Source organism: Malania oleifera, chromosome 5 (assembly GCF_029873635.1).
Source record: "Malania oleifera isolate guangnan ecotype guangnan chromosome 5, ASM2987363v1, whole genome shotgun sequence".
Classification (NCBI taxonomy): domain Eukaryota; kingdom Viridiplantae; phylum Streptophyta; class Magnoliopsida; order Santalales; family Ximeniaceae; genus Malania; species Malania oleifera.
This window is the reverse complement of record NC_080421.1, coordinates 106,859,723-106,885,192: the sequence shown is the minus strand read 5'-3', so window position 1 is coordinate 106,885,192 and position 25,470 is coordinate 106,859,723. Positions and strand designations below refer to the sequence as shown.

The window sequence follows — 25,470 nt, the reverse complement described above, 5'->3', positions numbered from 1 at the left end:
TAAACTTTTATTGATATTTAATTTTTAAGATACTTATACTTAATTTTCGGTCAAGGAAAATTTTACCTAGGTTCTCAAACTAAATTTGTAAAAAATTTTAAACTTCAATGAGATTGATATTTTTTCTCATCAAATATAAAAATATTTGTGTAATTTTTAAAATCACAATCGGCATATTTGACCTTTAAATTTTTGAACAGATGCAGAAGCCCAAGGTCAGATTGGCCTGGCCTGGGCCTAGGACTGGGACTGGGCCTGGGCCTGGGCCTGGGCTAGGATATTTTGGCTCTTTTAAGGAAGGCCGGCCCGGTAAGCCCCAACTATCCGGTTCATCGCCGGAAGCCGTGCGCATGCGCACTGCGCACAAGTCGCAGCACTCTCAAGTTCCCGCCAAACCCCTCCGCCGTCGCAGCACATACCATTTCCCCGGGAATTTCCCGTAAATTCCCGCCACTTCTCCTTCCATCTTCAATCCCCACTCTCTCTCTCTCTCATACACACGCACGCACGCACGCACGCACGCACGCACGCATAGGCGCAGACGTTTCAATGGCTCCTTCAAGGCGCCTTAGCAATGGCCGATCACCACTGGTTAACCAGCAGAGTCAGATCACAGCCTTCTTCTCAAAGTCTTCATCTTCATCTTCTCCTACTCTTTCCAAGAAAAGCTCCAACCCGAACCCTAACGCTAGCTCAAGCCCAAGTCCTAGTCCCAGCCCCACAACTCCTTCCCCTGTTCAATCCAAACACAGAAAGCCTCTCTTGCTCGTTGGCCCGTCTCCCACTCGCTCTCCCCCTGCTCCCGCTTCTGACACTGCAACAACGCCCGATGTCTCAAGGAAATCGTACGGGGAGGAGGTTGTCGGCAGGAGAATTAGGGTTTATTGGCCCTTGGATCAGAGCTGGTATGAGGGTTGTGTTAAATCGTTTGATAAGATCGCCGGTAAGCATTTGGTTCAGTACGATGACAGCGAGGAGGAGGTTCTAGTCCTTTCTAAAGAGAAGATTGAGTGGGTTGAGGTATCAGCGGTGAGGAGGTTTCGCCGGCTGCGTCGCGCCTCAGTTGTTGAGGAGGAAAATGTGGAGCAGGAGGAGGAAAATGTGGAGCAGGTGGAGGAGGATAGTGGCGGAGATGATTCTACTGATGAAGATTGGGGAAAGAATGTGGCGGATGAAGGAGTGGAGGATGAGTCTGAGTATATGGAATTGGAGGACGAAGATGAAGAAGTTAAAGATGAAGTGCGTAGGTCGAAGGGAACGCAGAATAAGAACCTAGAATCAAAAAAGAGGAGAACGATTGGAGGAGAGAACTCATGTTCAAGTAAGAAGAACAAGAGCGGCGGCCAAGCAGATGAGAAAGGGCTTAAAGTAATGGGTGTCAATGGAGGTAGATTTGGGGAGACTACAAATGTTACTGAGCGTAAGTGATGGAACTCCAAGTCCTGTGTGTGTGTGTGTGTTTTCTTTGAGTGAGAAATGCATCATATGTGGCAATTTAGTTGAAATTATTGTAATTATTTTATCGCACCAGATTCATTTCAAATATTGGAGTTAAAGTTTGTCTTGTATAGTTGACTATGCCCTTTCCCAACTGGCATTTAGTGCAGATGATGCTCTTCATTTTCTAACTCCATATTTGACTTTTCTTTGTAAATTTGTAGGAGGATGTTTAAACTAATGGATGATGGTAGAAGGATGTTTAAATTCACGTGAAGTGTGATTTTATAAATTGGCACTATAAATTTGATCCAAATTTATACAAATTACTGCAACTATTTATGTTTCTGCATTTTACTCTATTTATTTGGCTCATTGTAAACGGATTTTCCTATTCTTAACACAAAGCCAATGCATCTCAAGGGTGGCAGTAAAAAAATATATATAATTATTGATTAGCTATTCAACTTGAGATGCTTCATGCAGGTATGAAGGCATCTCACGATTTTGAGAGCGTTTTAGTCGGTGATGCTGCTGAGAGGTTTGGTTTGCGTGAAGCAGAGAAGTTGCCCTTCCTTGGGAAGTAAGTCGATGTTGCTCACGTTGGATTTGTCTTCCCTCCCGTTGTACCTCTCTGCCATACGGTAGTTTAAAAAAGTGAATGTGGAAGCGAGTGATTATTTCTTGTGTTACAGAAGCCTATATATGCTCGTTTATTTGCCAGTGCTTTACTGTCATTCGTACCTCTTCTGTTTGAGACGCTAATTGCTAGGAATTTTATGCAGTCACTTTCTTCAAATGCAGGATCCCTGTTCTTCATGATGAATTTTTCTTTTATTTGTGCAGAGATCTTAGGGATGCTAAGAGAAGGCGTCCTGGACATGAAAATTACGACCCGAAAACTCTTTATTTACCACCTGATTTCTTGAAGAGTTTGTCTGGGGGCCAGGTAATGGGTTTCAAATGTTATCTTGTTTTAAGGTCTTTGAGACACTCTTTTTGTTACACATTTATCAACTTTGTGGTCATATTTAATATCTAGAGACAATGGTGGGATTTTAAGTCAAAGAACATGGACAAAGTTCTATTTTTCAAGGTATTGTTGTGCTTCTCACAGTCAAACTAAAGCTAATGTTGTCATCAAATTTGTTACTGCTATTGGTGTGATATCAAAGCAATGTACATTTCATTGTTGTTGGAGCAGATGGGCAAATTCTATGAGCTTTTCGAAATGGATGCTCATATAGCGGCAAAAGAACTTGATTTGCAATATATGAAGGTATTTTTAAGTGCTTTTACTTTTGCATGTGTGTTTGCATCCTTTTTTACATTTTTATAGCTATTAATTCTTGAGGAAATCGAGCAATTGTCAACAAAAGGAAAAAATATCTGAATTGTTTGTGTTCAAATTCTGCTGCTCTCAAATAATGCCCAGGGTTTATTTTTGAGGTCTACTTGAATTTTCAGGGAGAACAACCTCACTGTGGATTTCCAGAAAAGAACTTTTCAATGAATGTAGAGAAATTGGCTAGAAAGGTTGTAGCCTGTTCTTGCATTTTTGTCTGAATTTATAATTGTTTGGTGGGAGTTATAGCGGATACTGTGGATTAATAGTTTTAATTTGGATGATCCTATTTTTTGTGTTAAAAAAGAAACTTATGGAGTTACCTTGATGGAGCAGGGTTATCGAGTTCTTGTTGTAGAGCAGACAGAGACACCGGAACAGCTTGAACTTCGTCGCAAAGAAAAGGGTTCAAAAGATAAGGTCTTTTTATGCTGAAGTTTTTCTTCCTTTTGTTTTAGTCCTTCATTGGTGATCAAATATTTGATTTCTAGTGGAACAACAAATAACATTGAGCTTGCTTGGGGATATGTTTGATACTCTTAATATTAGTCTTCATATAACTGATGGACAATTTTATGGATCATAGTTGATGACAATCAAGAAATATTCTACAGTCTGACTGATAAATCATCAGATTGGATTTGATCCCAATATTTAAGTGGTTCTGTTTGATAAAAAATGGGTGACTTAATGAGTATGTGTGAAGTGTGATCATCAAATTTAGCATCTATCTTATTTAAATTTTTGTCTTCAAAATAGTCAGTTTATCTACATATGAATTTATTATGGTGGAAGATTTTTCATTATCCGAAGAGTAGTGATTCTATTTCCCTGTGTATAGGTTGTAAAAAGAGAAATATGTGCTGTAGTTACAAAAGGAACACTAACTGAGGGAGAGATGCTGTTGGCCAATCCTGAGGCTTCTTATATGATAGCAGTGACTGAACGCTGTCCAATACCGGGAAGCCAGAAGGAGGAACGAATTTTTGGTGTTTGTGTGGTTGATGTTGCCACAAACAGGACCATTCTTGGACAGGTGTGAGCTATGAATTCAAGCTCGTCTGTATCTTCTTCCCCCTCACCGCCACCTTTTTTTTTTCCTGATGCATATAATGGTGGACTAATAAGCCATGATGAGTTCTGATACACTTTGTTCCATATGTTGATTGGACGAATGGACCATTTTATGGATTGAAGGTGTTTTCAAGCATCTCTTTCATGAATCATACATGGCCTGTTTTATGCTTTTGAAATGGGTATTGTTGCCATGTGATTTATCTTTACTGAACCACTTTACATGATATTCGTTGCACTTCACAACTACTTTTGAGCTTGTTAATTGGTGTGTTTTTATCTAGATGCGAATCCGTTACTCTATTGAATCACATATGCAATCTTAATACTCATTGTATAAATCTTCTGTGGTTCTGTGGGACTAAATGTGTTTTTCTTTTTACTAGTTTGGAGATGATTCAGAGTGCAGTGCTTTGTGTTGTCTCTTGACTGAGCTGAGACCAGTAGAGATTATAAAACCTTCCAAACTGCTTAGCTCTGAAACTGAGAGGATGCTGCTGGGACATACAAGAAATCCTTTAGTAAATGAACTGGTTCCATTGTTGGAATTCTGGGATGCTGAGAGGACTGTTTGCGAAGTCAAACGAATCTATAAGAATGTTGATGGTCAGTCAGTTCATGGATCTTCAAATGAATCATACTTGCATGCAAGTGATGTTTACGTTGGAAAAAGTGACTTGGACTGCCTGCCAGATGTTTTGTCTGAATTGATTGGTGCAGGCGAGGATGGAAGCTGTGCTCTTTCGGCTCTTGGAGGCACTCTTTTCTATCTGAAGCAAGCTTTTCTTGATGAGACATTGCTTAGGTTTGGAAAGTTTGAGTTGCTTCCATGCTCCCGTTTCAGTGATATTACTCAGATACCATACATGGTTCTTGATGCGGCTGCCTTAGAGAACCTTGAAATTTTCGAAAACAGCCGAAATGGGGACTCTTCAGGGTAATTTTAGCTCTCATTTTTGTTTACTTCATTTTATTTGTGTTCTGAGGTGGTTTATTTGTCTATGCAGGACATTATATGCACAACTGAACCACTGTGTGACTGCATTTGGGAAGAGGTTGCTGAAGACATGGCTAGCAAGACCTTTATTTAATTTGAGGTCAATTAGGGAACGTCAAGATGGTGTGGCTGGTCTAAGGGTAGGTCTCACTTCAGATTATTTACTTTTGATATTCACTTTGCTCTTCGCACTTCTTGAACTACTTTTGCTAGTCAGATGTAGGGATGTACAAATATTATACTGAAAAACCAAAAACTGATCTGAAACCAAACCATTTGTGTTCAATTCGGTCTTTTGATTGTGGTTTTAAAATTTTAAAAAAATCAATTTTCAGCTTTGGTTTTGGTTTTGCATGTAAACCGTACTGAAAAGCCAAAAAATATATAGGTTAATTATCGTACATAATCTAATTTATTTTTGTATTTTGTTAATATTTATTTGTATCCAATTCAGTTATATTTATATCTCATATATATTTATATATAATATTAAATTATATGAAGGAGTATGGAACATTTTATACAAGAGAGTAGGATGCTCTCCTCCTCTCCTCTAGCTGATGTGGGACAAGTTTCTTCACTTCTTGAATTGTAGCCAACACACACTCGTCAATACAGTACAACTTCCACATCAATTATATGGAAAGAGGTAGATCCCTCCCCTCCCCTATAACTAAGGCTCTCCCCAACCTCTCCAATCAGAATTCACGGAGCTGGCTTCCAGCCCTGTGTCTGGGCTTGTGTGGGTTGATTTAAGCCCCCAGCCCAATTCCCTTGCCTTGCTGGCTTCATTAGTAAAAATATTAATATTTAAAGAGCCGATTTTATCCAAACTGATCTGTTATACCGGCGGTTTGATTTCTAATTGAACAAACAGTTAACAGTTCGGTTTCGATTTGAAAATTTAAATATGATTAAATCAGTTTGGTTATTGGTTTTGGCTATAACCAAATCGTTCTAACCGATTACACTTCTAGTTAGATGATTTCAGTGTACCTACACTGATGGAGAATCTAAGTTGGGAGGTAAAATTAAGAACTTATGGGATTTATTTTAAATTTATAATTTTCAAGGGCAGAATTGTAATTTTAAACTAGGAGGGTAAAGACGTTATTTCAGGAAACTAGGATTAGATTAGCAACTTGGAATATAGGGACACTTATGGGTAAAAGCATGGAAATTGTGGATACAATGATCAAAAGAAGAATTAATATAATTTGACTTCAAGAAACTAAGTGGGTGGGGGAAAAAGTTAGAGAAATTGATAAATGAAGATTTAAACTTTGGTACACTGGAAAAAAAAACATAAGAATGGAGTAGACATTATTATAGACAAAAACTTAAAAGATAGCGTTGTGGATGTAACTAGAGTAGGGGATGGAATTATAAAAATCAAGATGGTATTAGGACAAGAGATAATAAATATCATTAGTGCTTATGCTCCTTAAGTCGGCTTAGCAGAAAATCTTCAGAGATAATTTTTGGAAAATATGGATAGTATACTAGGGACTGAGAAAATATTTATAGGAGGAGATCTGAATGGACACTTTGGAAGAGATAATAAAAATTATTAGAGGATACATAGAGGAGATGGATATGGAGACAAAAAAGAGTCTGGGGAGATGATCTTAGACTTTGCTATGTCATATGATTTTGGTATAATGAATACTTGGTTTAAGAAGAGAACACTTAATAACCTTTAAAAGTGGACAAAATAAAAGTCAAATAGATTTTTTTTTTTAGCTAGAAGGGTAGATTGTTTATCATGCAAGAATTGTAAAGTTATTCCAGGTGAAAGCCTAACCACACAACATAGAATCTTAGTGTAAGATATATGTATTAAAAAATGGAAAAAGAAGGATTAAATAAACCAGTGTAAGAGAACTAGAAGGTGGAACCTAAAAGAAAAAAATTTACTCAAATTTGAAGATAAAATGATTAAAGATGGGGATTGGACCATGGAGGATGAGATAGATACAAATGCTCTTTGGAATAGATTAGCTAGCTCTATTAAAAAGATAGCAAAAGATATTTTAGGTGAATCAAAGGGAAGATTCTCGAATAGTAAAGAGAGTTGGTGGTGGGATAAAGATGTACAAAAAATCATAAAGACAAAAAAAATAATTTGGTATAAAACGTGGCAAAAATGTAAAAACAATGATTACTTTGAAAAATATAAGGAGGCAAGAAAAGATGCAAAAAAGGCCATTAGTGAAGTTAAATATAGATCATGTAATAGTTTGTATGATAGATTAGGTACAAAAGAAGGGGAAAGAGATATATTTGAACTTGCTAAAAGTTAGAGAAAGGAAGAGTAAGGACTTTGGAAATGTAAAATGTGTAAAAAGTGAGGATGATATTGTTTTGGTTAAGGACGAAGACATTAAAGAAAGATGGCAAAGTTACTTTAGTAAGTTGTTTAATGAAAACCAAATAGAAGGCTTAAATTTAGAATTGTCAAATAAGGAAAAAACCAAAAATATGAGATTTATTTGCAAAATTAGAGTTAACGAAGTTAAGTTCGCACTAAAAAAGATGAAAAATGGAAAAGTTATGGTCCTAGATAACATCCCAATTAAAGTTTGGAAATGCTTAGGTGATAACAGAATTATATGGTTAATCAATTTATTTAATACAATTGTAAAAATTAAGAAAATGTCAGATGAATGGAGGAAAAACATTTTAATACCTATATACAAAAATAAAGGAGATATTCAAATTTGTAATAACTATTGTGGAATTAAACTTATGAGTTATACGATGAAACTATGGGAAAGGGTAGTTGAACAAAGATTAAAGTTAGAAACGAAGGTCTCAGAAAATCAATTTGGTTTTATGCCTGGGAGATCTACCAGAGAAGCTATTTATCTTTTAAGAAGATTAATGAAAAAGTTTAGGGAAAAGAAGAGAGACTTGCATATGATTTTTATTGACCTTGAGAAAGCATATGATAGGATACTTAGGGAAGTTCTATGGTGGGTTTTAGAAAAAAAAGGTTTATGTAGTAGGTATACCGATGTCATTAAGGATATGTATGATGGAGTAATGACTAGTGTAAGGACTATAGATGGAGAAACTAGAGAATTTCCAATCACCATAGGTGTGCATCAAGGATCTGCTTTGAGTTCTTATCTTTTTGCTTTAGTGATAGACCAATTGACCGAGAGTATTCAAAAAGAGGTTCCATGGTGTATGTTGTTTGCAGATGATATTGTATTAATTGATAAAATTAGGGACGGAGTAGAGGCTGAGTTAGAATTATGGAGAGAAGCTTTGGAATCTAGAGGCATTAGGATAAGTAGAAATAAGACATAATATATGAAATGTAATTTTAGTAATGATAGTAGGAATATTGAGGACAAAGTTAAACTTGATGATGAAGAAATAAATAGCACTTGTAGATTTCGATACCTTGGATCTATTATGCATGCTGAAAGAGAAATTGAAGATGATGTAATCCATAGAGTTAAAACAGGTTGGGTAAAATGGAGAAGTGCTTCAAGCATGCGCTGTGATCGTAGAATACCTTTAAAATTGAAAGTGAAGTTTTATAGGACAACTATAAGACCAGTAATGCTATATGGATCAGAATGTTGGGCGACGAAGAAACATAATATCCAAAAATTAAAAGGTGTCGAGAGGAGAAGGCTTAGATGGATGAGTGGTATAGCATTGAAAGATAAATTAAGGAATGAACATATTCATGGTAAGATAGGTGTAGCTCCTATAGAAGACAAGATAAGGGAGGGACGACTTAGATGGTATGGACATTTGCAACGTAGGCCACATAATGCACCTGTGAGGAAGAGTGACTTAGTTACTGTGGGGGGCAATAGAAGGGGTAGGGGTAGACCTAAAATAACTTAGGAGGAGATAGTGAGTAAAGATTTAATATCATCGAATCTATCAAAAGAAGTGGTCCATGATCGTATAAATTGGCGGAAAAGGATTCATATAGCCGACCCCACCTAGTGGGACTAAGGCTTGGTTTTGTTGTTGTTGTTTTGTTGTAGTATTGTAATTTTAAATTAAGTAGGGTAATCAATTTTAAATTAAGTAGGGTTATCATGAGGATATCTCTTAATTTTAGAAATTAAATTTTCCTATGTTTGGAAGCTCGGAGTTCAGACACTGGATATGGATTTGTTTGGAATTGGACAAATCACAATGCAAAATTGTATCAAGTTTCATCCAAAAATCCACACAAATCAAAATCCAATGCTTGAATGCATGACCCTCCACCCACAAATTTAGAGTTTTCTTTTTGAGTTTCACATTTAAAATTCCAATAAATATCCCTACGTATTAATTCTATTACAGTTTGATTTGGATTTGAATTTATGAGATTATCATGCATCAAGTGGTATTAGAGTGGAACTAATGCAACACAAGTGTCGCTGTTTTGATACTGTTTGTGATTTCAACTTAACTTGTCATGATTGTCAGTGTATGATAAGGTCATTTGCAAAGTTCAGCTTGAACTTGTAAGGTTCGTGAGCCTTTGCTGCTGCCACTGCAGCCTCCTTCTTGCACTGCCATCACCATTACACCATTTGTAGCTACTACTATTGTCTGTAAAACAACCCCAAACCTATCAATCCATGTCCCCATAATCATTGATCATGACACCACCATTGAACTGCAGTGAATCCTTACTTGCTTATACTAAATCAATGCCCATCTGAAAACCCCAACTATTCTTTCATTGAAATCCCAATCCAGAACCTCAAAATTGCTGCTCAGCTTATCACTTAATCCAAAACCTAAATCCTCACTGCTCTTTAAGCCTTAAGCTTTGAACCAGTCTGTTCTCACATCACTTTATATAAATAAAAATACGTACACATCATTGTCTTTGTCATCGGCTATGGGGTTTGTCTACCATGGAGACTCCAGGTTCTGGCAAGAGCTTAATGGTCATTGTCGAGCTTGCCTTCACCACGCTATTTGAAACCTTCGATTGGGTTTTAGTTGAAACCTTATTCCAAAACCCCAAAATAGTGCAATCCAGTTCATCACTTAATCTGATAACTAAATCCTCATGTCTCTTTAAGCCCTAAGATTGATCCTTGCGTCTCTTTTCATAGATGTATACATAGATGTGTGTATGTGTGTTTATTGGCTCTGTTGCCGGCTAGCAAGTGTTATTGCTAGAGTATGGAAGTTGTCTATGGAGACCTTAGGTTCTTGCCAGAGCTCTGCCATCATTGTTGAGCTTCAACATTGTTGTTGTGATTGCCATCTCACCTTTTATTACCATACTCCAGCCTCAATTCAACTTGTTTGTGTGATCACAAGAGGCTCAAAAAGCTGGGGATCAATTACCCATTCCAATTTACCATCCATATTTATTCCCCCAAGACCCAAACCCTCTTTGTTTATGCCCTCTTTAACACTTTGTTTGCCATCTGCCAACCAAATGCTTTAACCTTACTTTATCTAATTCTTTTGATCGAGCCTAGCCGGTAAGCCTGCATTCCCTTATTTTAAACAAATAACAGCCTATCCCATTCACCCCTTTGTGCTCAACTTGCAGCCAAGCTCTTAACCCAGTCAAGTGGACATAACAAATATCCAACCTCTACCAACCCTTCGTCAAATAAATAAATAAAATACAGTTGTGAGTCTGGTGACATGAATCAAGAAATGAGATGATTGACTTGGCCTCTTCAATAGTTACTTTGGGAAACTAGCTTGATTAGTATGAGCAATGTTGAATATATAATTCACACTTATCTCTTATGTATATAATTGACCCTGATTAGGATATGATGAAAGATTGTGATGTTGAATATATGATTCACACTTTTGTCGTATGTGTATAATTGACCCTGATTAGGATATGATGAAAGATTGTGAATTAGAAGGGAGGTCTTCCTTTTAGCCACAAAAAGGAAATTGTAGAGGAAGCTACAACTGAAATTGAAGAAGCACCTTAGAAAATAATGGGCATGTCAAAATTGGTGCCTTATGCACAAGTCACAACCTTCCACATGTTGAATTGTTTTGGGTTAATTTGCTAGTCGCACCTTGGAACTTCCATCATAGGATCTTATTTCATTTTGAAGCTTGCGAATTGCATGTCTTATTTCATTATGGTTCTTGAATTTTTGTTCTCGTTATTTATTTAATTATAAACAAGGAATTATCTTAGGTGGGAGGAGGAGATACATGAGGGAGAATGGGACATCTTTTGGTAACAAAGAAGAAAAGAATGAAAATTGTAAAAAATTGAACAATTGGGAAATGTGAAGTGCTGCATGCCTTTGCAAGTCGTTCAAACAAATGCCTCTAAAGAAACAATTTGTTGTAATCCGAAGTGATGCCAAAAACCACCCTATGCGATAGTTGATCAGTAGAAATACTAGGACCCCCAAAAGTTCTTGTATTAAGTTCCAAATGGCACCAAACCACTACAAAGTATTTTTTCATAATGCCTTTCTGGCTTCCTGCTCTCCCTTCATGAAAACTTCTAAAAGAAATAGTGTAAATACCATCCATAGATGTTGGAGAAGGAGAAATCCTGTCCGTCCCAAAATCACCAAACAACTTATTTTAGTTCTCCCAAGAAAAGGAGCTATGCAAAATCAAATTAGATGTATTCTCATCACTTTGATAACACAGCAACATGTTAGGAGACATCTCTTGAATAGGTCTTCTCTTTGGAAGGAGATCATTTATGTTAATACCTTCAATGGCTGCAATCTAAAGTCCTTGAATTTGGAGGGTATCTTAGATCTTCAAATGAAAAAATCCTACCAAAGGGAGAACAAGAGTAATATTTGGAATAGATGAATCCCCCAAGTAAGGGAAAGATCAACAATAGGAGCATCATGGAGACTAGACAAACAATAAAGACGGGGAGAATCTCGAAAGTAGGGAGCTTCCCAATTAAAATCTTCCCACTTGTCATGGCTACATTATACTTCACCCATTGAAAGAATGTATGTGAAACCTGAGAATAAATTTTTAAGGATTAAGTTGGCCAACATTCACCATAGCTCTCGCATCCCACCCATTTTTTGAAGGCCATATTATGGATCTCCTTGTGCTATATTGAGTTAGATTCTAAAAGGAATTACTATATCTGCTTCCTCGGTAAATGTATGTTTTTAGTCTTTAAGATGCCAAATTGCCTAGGCCCAATCTTCTAGAGCATTGTTTCCCACCTAACCAAATGGTGGTCTCTCTTTTTAAAGCCCACAACAAACCATAAAAATATCTTCTCAAGTTGTCATCTTTTCTAATTGACAATCTAGACGAATAACATAGAGATAGAAGAAAGAAAGGCTTGAATTGAAGTAATTTGACCCCCTAAAGTAGGATGGGAACGCCTCCACCTTTCAAACCTCCTCAGTAATCTTCTCATCCCGAAATGAAATAGAAGTAGGATTGCCCCCCAAGGGAGCACTTGGGTAAGTAAGCAGGTGAATCTGGATACAAGTCCTTAGCTAACTAAGGAAGAAAATGAGAGAATACCAAGCCCTACCATCAAAGCATGATGGGAAAGAACAGTCGAATCGACATTAATGCCCGTGATCCCAATCTTTGATGGCTAGAAATCTTCTCAAAGAATTGCAAAATAGTTTACATATTAGAAAAACCATTAAGATCCATAGATAGGAAAAGTATAGTTTGCATATTAGAAAAACCATTAAGATCCATAGATAGGAAAAGTATAGCATCAGCAAATTTTAAATGAGAAATGAACACATTTGAACCTACCTTAATCTGCTGCACTGCACCCCTTTCCAACCTTCTGCCCAACATCCCGCATAGCACATCCATAATGAGGGTGAAAAGGAGGGGGGCAACCCTAATCCATTTCTCCACTTACACCCAAAACTCTTTATGTTTAACACACTATCTAGAAACTCGCAACAAACACAATCCCAAAAGCTTTCAAAGTTCAATTCCATGACAATTGCTTTTCTACTACATGTCTTAGTGTTAACCGCTACTCCAGTAGCTACTAGAGCTGCATCTAAGAGGTCAACCTCCAATAAAAGCTCCCTAGGTGTCAAATATTGTGCTAACCAGCACTCTACAAAGCCTTTTACCTAGAACCTTAGTCCAATTGTAACACTAGTAATCAAACTAATAGGCTTAAGTCCCTTACCTTCATAGACAAGTTCTTCTTAGGCTCTTCCCTTACCTCCAAGGCAATGAAAGTAGAATTAATGCTCCTCCCCAGTACCTACCAAACTGCAGGCAAAAGATTCACTAAGAACCCTGATGAGATCACTTTTAACCGCATCGTCGAAGAAGCCTTGAAAAAAGGCCATGGGAAAGCCATTAGGACCAGTAGTCCATCCCAAAAACTGCCCCTTTACTTCCTCCACATCAAATGATTTCTCTAGCTAAAAAAAATTATCTTGAAAATTAGACACCAGTCCAACCCTTCTATCATAGACCTATCATGTGCCTCCTTTGCATAAAGTCCGTAATAGAACTCTACAATTTTTGATCTAATAAAACTCATTATTTAGTTTTAGATACAATTTGTAGTTTTAATTTAAGGTAGTTGTTAGGATCTTTTATTTTTAGAAATTAAATTAGGGTTTCTGCTTGAGCCCTAAGTGGGGAGTCCTAAATATCCCTACCTAATGATTTTATTTTGAGTTGAATTGTGATTGAATTTGTGTTAAGCATTTGTTGTACCATTCTCTCAACTTATCATTCTTCTGGATCATGGAGGGGAATAAATTTTTGTTTCTGTTTATTGGAGTTATATGTTGAAGTCGGTTAATGTCTGGTGTGTCAATGAAGGGGTTAGCATGGTGATCCCAAACAAGAAAACTAAAGGGGAAAATAAACAATAAACACATAATAAGCACAAACAACAAATCGCCACCTTATTTTTTAGAAAGAAAGGGAAAACAAAGAAACAACCTAATAGTCTAAGAAGTAAAAATTAGTTTCGAGAGTACAATGAGCGTAAAGAAGATTATTGACTGACCATATGAAGGATGGTTGCTAACCAAATGATTGCCACCCGTTCCAAAAATAATTACTGAATTATGTGTGTGTGTGTGTGTGTGTTTGTCATTGAAGGAAAAGAAGCATAGAAAGGAATTGACCCTTGAATCCTATGGTAAAGTCATTACCATCTAAGAGTACTTTGATGAGGCTTTAGGAAGCCCAGAGTATTATTGTTTTTGAAGGATGGTGGGGGTTAATAAGTCTAATTTTAGAAAATATGGTGCGAATGATGATGAAAAGAGTTAATGTGAAAACATCAGGTTTGTATTATTGATTTGAAAATGACATGTTAAAGATAAGGATGTTTAGAAAGGGGGATCGAAAGGGGAATTTGCAACTTTTATAAAGCTTTTTATTCTAAAAACAAAAGTTAGAGACCTATAGTGGATGACATCGATTTTAAATCTATCAGCCCCTCCACTATAGAGTGGCTTGAAAGACCCTTTGAGGAAGCTAAAAAAAATCCTTGAAGCCACTGGAGGTTGCAATGGAGACAAAGCACCAGGGTCAGATGGATTCTCCTTATCATTTTTCCAGTGAAACTGGGGTGAGCTTAAGTAGAATTTTATTAACACATTTGAGGAAGTCTTTAGATTAGGTAGATTTGTGAGCAGCATCAATGCCTCTTTTGTTACCCTAATCTTGAAGAAACTCGGGGCAACCAACATTAAGGACTTTTGTCCAATTAGCTTGGCGGGAAGTGCATCTATAAGATCCTTGCTACGAGGCTTAAAAAAGCCACTCTAGAAGTCATTGGACGATATCAACATGCCGTCGTGGTGGGAAGACAAATCATGGATGCAGCCCTAATAGCTAACAAGGTTGTGGATGCTTACCGGAGGAAAAATAAAAATGCGGTGGTGTGCAAACTTGACATGAAGAGAGCTTTTGATTATGTCAACTGGAACTTCCTTCTCTTTACTCTAAGGAGAATGGGTTTGGGGAGTGTTGGTGTAGTTGGATTGCTCATTGCATCAATACACCAAGCTTCTTAGGGATTGTTTGGAACAAAAGTGCAAAAGTGCTTTTTAGAGAAATTGCTAACTTTAATAAGTACTGATATAAGCATTGAATTGGAAAGCTGCTGAAAGTTATAAGCGGTGTTTGGTTGTGTTTAAAATAAATGGTATTTGGATACTTTTATTATAGTGTACTATATGATTATTTTTAAACATATTTTAAATTAAAAATATTATTATTTTTAATTAAAAATTTCATTAATAATTATTTTAATTATTTCTATTAAAAAAATAATATAAAATTATTATTTTTAATTAATAATAATCTTGTTATTAATTTATATTTATAAAATATTACCATCATATTAAATTATGATAGAAAATAAAAATATTATTTATTAAATTTGAAATTTTAATTTATTTAATGTGAATTTAAATTAATAAATAGTTCTTGTTCAATCTAGAATTGAATTATAATAACTAATATGTATTTTTAAATACATTTTAAATCAAAATATTAATATGTTTATAATTAAAAATTTAAATCTTAATTATATTAATTTTATAATTTAAATTTAAATATTTTCTATTAACTAAAATAATATCATATAATTTATTAACTAACAATAATCTTGTTATTAATGTATGTTTATAATATATGATTATGACATTAATTTATGTTAAAAATAGTATTATAACTAAATTAAAAATTTAATTTATTTAATGTTATTTTAAATTTATAGATGGTTGTTTTTATTCATTTTTGAATTTAATTATATTTTATTAATAATTAATAGGTTATAAACTTATAATGCATAATAAAATAATATATGATTAATTTTAATTATCAATTTAATTAATAATTATATTAACTGTTATTTTTATTAACATTTAAATATTTTTTTAAGTAATATAATATTATTTTTTGATTAACAATAATCTTGTTCTTAATTTATATTTATAACATATGATTGCCATATTATTTTACATTAAAATAATATTTTAATTAAATTAGTATTTTTAATTTTCAATATTAATTTCAATTAATAGATGGTTCTTCTTCTTAATTCCAAAATTGAATTATCTTTCATTAATAATTAATATATTATAATGCATAATAAAATAATATATGATTTTTTAAATTTTAAAATAGCCAATAAATTTCTTATATTTACAAAATTGACCTTGCCTATGAATAATGCCATTTATAAGTGGCCAAAAAGTGGTTATGAAAAAGCACTTTTTACAATTAAGTATTTATTGTAGTAAATTCCAAACACCACTTTTTTTTGTAAATGTGCTTATTTTAAGTGATAAGTGCTTATGCCACTTTTTTGTAAAAGTGCTTATTTTAAGCGGTAAGTGCTTATTTTAAGCGGTAAGTGCTTATGCCACTTTTTTGTAAAACCGCTTATTTTAAGTGATAAGTATCAAAGCACAATTTTTTTTTTAAGTTCTTCCAAATGGGGGGCTTAGTGTTATTCAACGGATGCCCCACTAATTTCTTCTGCTCCTCCAGAGGTTTGAGACAAGGGGACCCTCTATCCCCTTTTTTGTTCATCGTGGTGATGGAGGTGTTGTGCCTCATGTTGATAAAAGCTACAAAGGCACTCAAAGGCCTTCGAATTGTAGCCATGATAGGTCTTATGGAGATCACACATCTCCTGTTCACTAATGACACTATCATTTTTTTGTGAGGATGGCCCTCTCCACATTATGAATCTGAAATGTATCTTGGTAGGGTTGAGGTGGTTTCAAGTTTGAAAATTGACCTTGGAAAAAATGGAATCATTTCGGTTGGAGAAAATGTAGATGGGCCTTTCTTTGTTGTTCTTTTGGGCCACAAAATGGGTACTTTCCCTATTAACTACACCTTGGGTACCTCTCGGTGCCAAATTCAATAAGGGAGTGTGGGAACCCATCATTGAAATTTTGAAAAAAAGGTTGGCTAGATGGAAAAGGAATTTCTTATTGAAAGGTGGCAAACTCACTCTCATCAAAAGCACCTTGACAATTCTCCCTATTTACTTCATGCCACTCCTTCCCCTACCAACTTTATTTGCCAAGAGACTTGAAGGAATTCAAAGAAGGTTTATTTAAGGGAGCATTGGGGCAGAATTCAAATTTCACCTTGTCAAATGGGGCATGGGGAAACAACCTTTTCATTTAGGAAGCTTGGGGTTTGAAGTGGCTTTGCATTTTCAATAGAGCCTTATTAAGGGAATGGTTATAGAGATTCATGATTGAGAAAGATATCCTTTGGTAGGGAGTCGGTGCTATGAAGCATGGGCTTGAACATAACACGATTAGATAATTTAAATCTCCTAGTGTAACAGAGGACCACACGATGTAATGGTGTGGAATTTCATCGGGAAAGGTTGGAATGATTTTGCTTCTTGTATCAGGTTTCAAGCGGGGAGGGGGGACAATAGTTATTTTTGGCATGACTCATGGCATGATCAAAAAGCCCTTAATGTCTTATTTCCAGCCATCTATAACTTGGCATGTGATAAAGATGCCTACGTTAGTCAACACCTTCAAACCTTATATCAGGGGCTCTTTTGGAACATCCCCTTCCTTAGAAATGTGGAAGATTGGGAACTCAACCAGCTCACGGGCTTCTACTTTACAGCTTCCAACACCATAATGGCACTGATCTACCTATTTGGGCCTTAGATGAGAAGGGGGCCTTCACTATTAGAACCTTCTACAGGAATCTCTTTACTTTGGAGTCAAACAACTTTAATTTCCCTAGATTCATTTGGAAGGCAGCAGCCCCCACAAAATTTGCTTTCCTTGCATGGGAGGCAACCCATTGTAGGATTTTGACTATGGATAATTTGCAAAGAAGGGTGTCAATAGCCAACCAATGTCCGCTTTGCATGGTTGACGTAGAATCTATTGAGCACATCCTCCTTCACTATGCTTGGACAAGGAATCTTTGGGATATGACACTGACTTTGATTGGACAAAGGTGGGTTACTGCTAGCTCTATAGAAGGGGAACTCTAGGCTTGGAAGGGGATTTGGCCAACAAAGGAGAAGAGAAAGGCTATGTCTCTCATTTACCTTAATTTTTTGGTGCTTTTGGAAAGAGGAATAGCAAGTGCTAAAAAATTCGACCGTAACGATCCAAAACAACAAAGAATGCTGGTTTACTGCGGTCGATAGTTGGCATTGTTATTAACAATTATGATGTAATCTTTGATTTGTGTGACACACTTTAGGGTGCTTGATTTACTAGACCATGGGTTGGCATCCCCTTGATGCCTCTTCAATAAAGTTTCCTTCACTTGTAAAAAAAAAAAGCTTTTTGAAGATGTTTTTTAGCTCAAAAAAGCAGAGACTTCAATACACAATCATAGCACAATGCAAAAGAAGCCTGCTCCTTTCAACCTTATCTTGTTGGTCAAGGCATCGATTCTGCTTGATCATTTGATCTTCAAGGAAAGTCAACCTCTACCTTGCCTTGTCATGAGCCGAGCTTGTTCAGGGCATAATGCTTGCCTATGAACGCTTGTCTCGTGCGTTTGGGATGGGTTTCCATAATGTAAATACTAGTGTAGGGTTATTTTTAGAGATAGTTTTTCCTTGGGCTAAAAAGGGGAGTATGACTCCTTTGTCATATTGATGTCTCCTAGTGCCGGAGTGAGAATAACATAGAAAACTCTTAAGGGGAGGGTGAGTGTTCATCAACTTGTAAAAATCACTAGCTATTGTCAACGTGCTTAGCCTACTTGCCTCCCTCGCTAGACACACATTGTTAACGGAGGTGTTGATAATGAATTATGTTGCTTCAATGTTTACTGCTTAAGTGTCACTTCTTTCATAAGTTGCTTATTGCTTCCGCTTATATATGCTTGAATGGCAATGAAAGTGTTTTGTTGGTGAATTGTGGTAAACGCTAGGTTGGCTAGTTAAATGAGAGAGCTTTAGCTAGCGCCGCGTGGTCCTTTCACAAAGGTGTGAAATATTCGGCTCATGACACCTAGGGATGGGAGAAGAAGACACTATCTAGTAAGGTCTTTCCCTTATCTCATCATTAGCTAGAACCAAGCTTGCGAGAGGAAGATAATCATATAATAGCGAATATGTCGAAATCAAAATTATAGAAAGCATCCAACAAGTATATTAGCTTGTTCAATCTAATCTAGTTGTTGAGACCCTTGCCGCGACATTCCTGGACGCAAACTTGGGACCAAATGATGTGAAATTTTAAAAATGATTATTTTTTTGGAAAAACATGTGTAATGGAGTTGCCACTAACCTTTTAGTGTGGTTAGAACACTTGATTACTATCTAATTAAGGGTCGAATTGGTCTGCTTTACCAAAGTTGGGTTTGGGAGTTTGGTTATGCGAGGGGAAGGTATTAGCACCCCCTACACGCCCGTTCTTACGAATGATACCTAATTAATCGAAAATTATCCCAAATTTAATTCAAAAAGCCTTTTATTTTACTCCCCTTGAATTTTACAAAATGCAAATAAATGAACAAAAATGCGAATAAATGAATCAAACAAATATGCAATATGTACATATTCCCTTAGAACCGGGGCATACCGTACTCCGAAGAGTTCATGCTTCCCTTTTAAATCATCGGGATATGAAAATAGGGTACAAAATAAACTCCCGGCATTTTGAAATTTTGTAAGGTTTCTCTAAGTATGAAAATAATATTCCAGGAGGTTTTGGAATTTATTTGGGATGGAAAAGAGTTCCAAAAATGGTTTTCAAGTCTTAAAATATTTTTCTTGATTTTTCTCTATGTTTTTGAATTTTTCACGTTTTCTCAAAGGTTGAAATAACAAAAAGACAAAGAAAAAGTAATGAAAAACAAGTCCCAAAAATATTTTTAGAATTTTCTCCTGAGTTTTTTTTTGAATTTTTGTGAATTTTTATGATCCAGACCGGTTCAGGGAATGAGCCGGTCAATAGGGGTGGCCAACCGATTTAAGCCCTGGTCAGGGCCAACAGGTTTGAAGTGTGTGTAAAAGTGTGTATGCAATATGAGAGTAAAGTGTGTGAAATGTGTAAAATGTGTGTGTAGATGAAGTTAGTACAAGATTTAGCATGAATGCATGAGTTAGCATATGAGTTTGTATGGGAGTTAGTATATGAGTTTGTGCAAGTTGGTGAGAGTTAATATGAATTATTATGAGAGCATATGAGTTATCCGGCTCACCACATTTCCATAAGCCTCAACCAAAGCAGTGTAATAGTGACAATCATCTCCAAAACAAACAGGACCCCCATATCATGCAGCAATTCTACCAAGGCCTAGTTTAAGCATTTTATCAAGCAGGTGGTGGAGATTTAGAATTCAAGCACATGTACTGTCTAAAAACAGCATTGATTTGGGCATTGTATCAAGTAGGTGGTGGAGGTGTTGTGTGGTTTAACGTGGATGCGTGAGATGTGTGAGCTTTAGTGTGTGCATGGGTAGTGTGTGAGCCAGGTCATCGACATTACATTAGGTCCATCGCTTCCACCCGATGAGGACACAAAAACTCCCCTGGACACAGCACCATAAATTGAATACCAAACTTTTAATCCACAACCCTTAAAACCCTTATAATGCCAACCCAGATAATCAAATTGAGTACCCAATCCATCAAATCAATAATCATCCCAAGGCAAGCAACCGAGTCATGAATCACGAAGTAGTTCCCATTTCTGTGGACTTGGGCACTCGTACATCCTTGTATCGGCAAACATAGGTCTCATTGCACCCCACTTAAGGCTCCGTCCACCTTCCTTCATCAATGTAGGTAGTGTCCCAAACCGAGGCATATAGAAACAATGGGTTTCTCAGGAATAACTGATCCTCAAATCTCCAAAAGACATGTAAATGAAAGCAAAACGTGATGCAAATCCAAGAATTGGGTAATAGATACCATTTCCTCCCACCATTTTCTTATGACTCATATTCTTAAAATAATAATTGAAACACACCCCAAATTAGAATTAATTCATAAAAACATTTTTGAGTTCAAAATGTAGAAAACTCAACCCTCAGATTAGAATTTGATACCTTAGATTTGTTTCCAACCCTTCTTTCAGAAACCCCAAGATCAAAATTGAGATCCAAATCGGAAGGATCAATTGAAGCATCAATCAATAAGAGAGAAGGAGAATAATGCCCGGAGGAGATGCAAACTTGACTAAATATCCGGTAGTTGAAGCTTCGAATGAACACCCAACAGCCCCCCAGAATCGGGGCAATTGCATAAATTCTCTTGAAATTCCTCACAACGGTACGGAGAGAGGGAGAGCCGTGAGAGGGTGACTCCCCGGCTGCCGTGAGAGGGGATGATGTTGCAGCGGTGGAGGGAGAAGGTTCGTTTGATTTTGATTGAATCACAAAGAGAAATCGAAGAACCCAGATCAAAGGCTATGGCGTAGAGGAAAATCCGGAGAGGACAGTGGGGATGGTGAGGAGTGGAGCTGACTTACTAGGGAGAGTCGAGACGATGGTGGTTGAGAGAAACCGTGAGGGGGATGCCGGAGTTGGTGAAGGTTGGTGACGCCGGCGCACTTATGCTAGACATAGTTGTGGAGATGGCGAAGGAGAGCGGGAGAAATGGGAATGAGGGGGTTGTGGGAGTATGATGAGATAGAGATGATGGATATGGTGGAGATGATGGCTCTGTGGTACTTGCAGAGGAGTCGCAACTGCTGTGTGTGGTGGTGGAGGCCGGAGATGGGATCGGGATTTGGTGGTGCTTGCAGAGCCTGGCCGAGAGGGAGGAAGATGATGGCGGTTGAGAGAGATCGTGGGGGATGCCAGAGTTGGTGGCTATGGTGAGACCGAGAGAGTGGAGGGCGGGAATGATGGAGACGAGAGATGAGGTGCGAAGAGATGGGGCTGGCAGATGAATAGTAGAAAAATCACGACCCTGTGTGTGAATAGTGGAACGAATGGAGACCCCCCCTTCTCTTGTGTGTCGAGACTCTCTCTTTATAGAGAGTTCAGGTGGTGGAAATTGGCACGCATGGCCCACAGGAAGTAGCAAAAAGTTCCAACAGAAAATATTCCCTATGCGCTTTCTGTTAATGGGGTTTGGGAGGGAATCATTGCACACGCTTTTCCCTTTTTTCTTTTTGAATTTCTTATTATTTATTTTTTGGTTGTCAAATTTTGTCTTCCCAAAAGGAAAGTCTTGGGTTTCAAAAACTCGATTCCCGACAATAAAAGGACCCGAACTCAAAATAAAATGAAAGGGATTCAATTTTATATATATATATATATATATATATATATATTTTAAAACAAAAAGGAATTCAAACATAACCTCAATTTTTATAAAAGAACTCAATAAAAACTTAATTTTAAAAATTAGAGAACCCCATTTCAAAATCAAAGATCTCAATCAAAGAACCCAAATTTTAAAGAACTTAATTTTTAAAATTAAAGGGACTCACTCTAAAATAACTGAAACTTGATTTGGGAATAATCGGGCCTTATTTTTGACAATTAAACGGGACTCAATTTTGGACAAACCGAAACTCACTTTTGAAGTAAAAGGACTCAATTTTGAAGACTCGAGACTCAAGGACTTGATTTTGAAGGGGACTCAAGGACTTGATTTTGAAAGGGACTCACACGGATCCTCCCATTCCCGGGAATAAAGTCAACTTCAATTATGCCGGGTCTTCCCAAAATGGCTTGGTTAAAATTGGGGTGTCTACAACCCTAATTTCCCTTGATCATTCTATATTTGGGAGTTAGAAGTCCTCGCCGGGCCTAGGGACACAAAATAAAAATCAGGAATTTTATGAAATTAATGACATCACAATTTTCTTGATATTTTTTGAGCGCACACATTGTTTAGGATTTTTCTACCATTTTGATGAATTTTTAAAGAAAAAATGGATTAAATAATTTAATAAATACTTCAAAACAAATAATCAAACAAAAAAAATAGGTCAGATTCGACCCAATGTTGTGTGTGCATGGGTTAGAGAGTGGCATCAACCCAAATCAAGTCAGGTCCATTTGAATTGCATAGCGGGAGAAAGTAATTTTGCATGGGGAACTGTAGATTGACACGTGTCCCCCCTCAGTGTGCATAATGACACTCAACCGTTACTTGACATGTGTCAAACGACACATGTCGTGCTCTGATTGGCTGCCTCTCTTTTTCTCCCCTTCCATTCTCATATGCACGTGCGAACATGCTCGACCGCATGCAAGTGGCTTGGCCGCCGCCTGTAGCCACCACCATCCTCCACTATCTCTTGTTGACCCCACCCGTAGAGTTCCCTAAGCTCTAGCAGCCCCTTTTTTCCAACAAAACTCTCTCTTCTCTCCTCCCCCTCCCTTCATTTCTCTCTCTTTGGGTTTCTCCCTCTTTCTGCTATTGGTTCCCAACCACCGTCAATTGCTTCCTCCTCTCTCTCTCTCTCTCTCTCTCTCTCTCTCTCTCTTTCCTCTAATTTGTCTCTCTTCTCAGTGTTGGCAGATTTGCCTTGTCTGCTCCTCTCTCTCTCTCTCTCTCTCTCTCATCTACTTCCTTTCTCCTACGTCTCTCTTTGTCTCTCTCTAACCTGTCTCTCTCTTCTCTGTGTTGGCAAATCTACCTCCTCTTCTCCCTCTCTCTCCTTTGATCTGTGTGCATAGGCCCTCCCTAAGCATAACACACAACCCCTCTCCCTAAAAAATTTCCTACAATGCCAACTCCACAACTATAGCTTAGCAACAAAAGGGAACAATACTCGTACGTGTTATTTCAACCAAATCTCTTATAAAACATTTAGAAAAACATAAGACAGCCACACAATCATACAAACAAACAAGCATCTTAGGATCCAATCTAAAATAGGGAGTAAGAATGGTGGATTACCTCCTTGTAGATCATGTAATTGCAAGAAACTCTTCCCAAGTCAAGATTTTTTAGAAAGTTTCCTAGCTTGATATTGTAAGAGGAAGAGTGTGAGGAAGAGAAGAAAATGGGGGAGATGGGATGGATGGTTCTTAGAGAGTGAATGGAGGCTCCCAAGTTGTCTTTCCCTAGGTCCCAAAAAAAAGTATCTATAAGGGGGAAGAGGCAAAAAGGGAAATTTGGGTTGAACGTGCCCCCCCCCCCCCCCCAAAAAAATAAAAACAAAAGAAAAGTTAAGAATGGTTAGGTTGCACTTAATCCAACTGGATGTGTATTAATGTCAATGTGAGTGGGTGGATTAGGTGTTGGATAAAGGTTAATTGATGGACATAGGGCTTGATGTGAGAAATTAAGGTTCAATTGAGTCCCAATTTTGGAATTGAAGTCCCAACTAAATATCAATCTTAGAAATTGAAATGCAATTGAGATTTAATTAGAAAATTAAGTTCAATTGGGTTTTAAATTTTAGAATTGAGGTTTCAATTTTAGAGGGTTAATCATCCATTTAGCTTTAGTGGAAAAAATTAGGTTCAATTTAAACTCAATTTTAGAATAGAAGTCCAATTAGGTCTCAATTTTGGAAATTAAAGTGTAATTGGGCATTAATTAGAGAATTGAGGTTCAATGGGCCTTGATTTTGAGAATTGATGCTCAATTGCGTCTCAATTTGAGGATTTTGAGCTTGGATGGGAGTTTCAATTAGAATTTTCAAATTGTTTCAAAATTGAGGTTCAATTTTGGTGTTAGTTCATTGAATGGAATTGAGTTGAAACTCGGTTGAAATGCAAGTGTGGTGTTGTAACTCGAGGTTGATTGGGTTTGATTTGGAAGCTTGGGGGCATGGTCTTAAATTTCCAAGAAATTGTCAAAATTTTCGATTTCCGTCACCCTCGAAATCGAAATGGCACTTGATTTCCATCTTGCATAATTTCCGTTGAAATCTCAACAAATCATTTGAATTTTATCGAAATCTCGAAATTTTAGCGAAACTTTTTGAAATTTGAACTATTTAATGAAATTTCCTCAGAATTCAAATGAGGGATTTAGTTGTGAAATGAAATTTCTCTTTTGATTTATTTCTATCGAAACAAATGATTATTACAAGTGCTTTTGAAATTATATGAAAAAATAAACTTACAACAACATTTTATTTAACCACTCATTTCTAAATTATCATTATTTGTATAATAAATAATATTTAAATGATTTATGAATTTCATTTATATTAACCGATTCACTAAATATGTTTAATGTACATTATCTTACATTTATGATTGACGCACATATTATATTACAACTTCTCCACCTTATGCACAGCATAGATGCATTTACTTGTAATATATTAGTCCTAAAACTTACATTATTATGTCTATTAATCATTTCTAAAGTTTCGTAAAAGAATTTTTTGTTCTACTACTCGTTTCCGTTATTTTTTCAAATTGAAATCGAAATTGACATCGAAATCGAAATTCTGTCGAAATTTCCGTACTTGTGGAGCTTTGAAATTTGTGTCGAAATCGAAATTTAAGACATTGCTTGGGGGATGAAATTATGGTTTAGTTTGGCAATTGGGATTTTGATTAATCGTAATATGGGAAATTTGAAGCTCGAGGGTGCAGTTAGTGTCTCAGTTGTGTTTCGTGTGAATGTTTTAGGGGTTGGTGGGTTCAACTTGGCCATTTAGGGTTTTGATGAGTTTAGAGTGGCAAATTATGGTTTCATATACAATTAGGGTCTTAGTGGTTTCCAATGTTTTAAAAGGCAAAGGCATTAGGTGAAGTGTTTTAACCCTTA

The 25,470-nt window shown here is 36.6% G+C and overlaps 1 protein-coding gene across 2 annotated transcripts in view; it reads left to right on the top strand.

The window, feature by feature from the left end:
- Window positions 1–325: 325 nt before the first annotated feature.
- Window positions 326–25,470, top strand: part of LOC131156760 (DNA mismatch repair protein MSH6) — a 38,678-nt gene continuing 13,533 nt past the window's right edge. The window contains exons 1-11 of one of the 2 annotated variants that reach the window (XM_058110686.1): window positions 326–1,420; window positions 1,924–2,020; window positions 2,284–2,386; window positions 2,480–2,533; window positions 2,642–2,716; window positions 2,905–2,973; window positions 3,119–3,202; window positions 3,624–3,818; window positions 4,243–4,462; window positions 4,577–4,793; window positions 4,864–4,993. In XM_058110686.1, coding sequence (XP_057966669.1) covers window positions 550–1,420; window positions 1,924–2,020; window positions 2,284–2,386; window positions 2,480–2,533; window positions 2,642–2,716; window positions 2,905–2,973; window positions 3,119–3,202; window positions 3,624–3,818; window positions 4,243–4,462; window positions 4,577–4,793; window positions 4,864–4,993 — 2,115 coding nt within the window. In that variant the 5' untranslated portion in view covers window positions 326–549. Of the gene's footprint in view, window positions 1,421–1,923; window positions 2,021–2,283; window positions 2,387–2,479; window positions 2,534–2,641; window positions 2,717–2,904; window positions 2,974–3,118; window positions 3,203–3,623; window positions 3,819–4,242; window positions 4,794–4,863; window positions 4,994–25,470 lie in introns of both variants that reach the window. The other variant, XM_058110685.1, reaches the window with a different exon arrangement.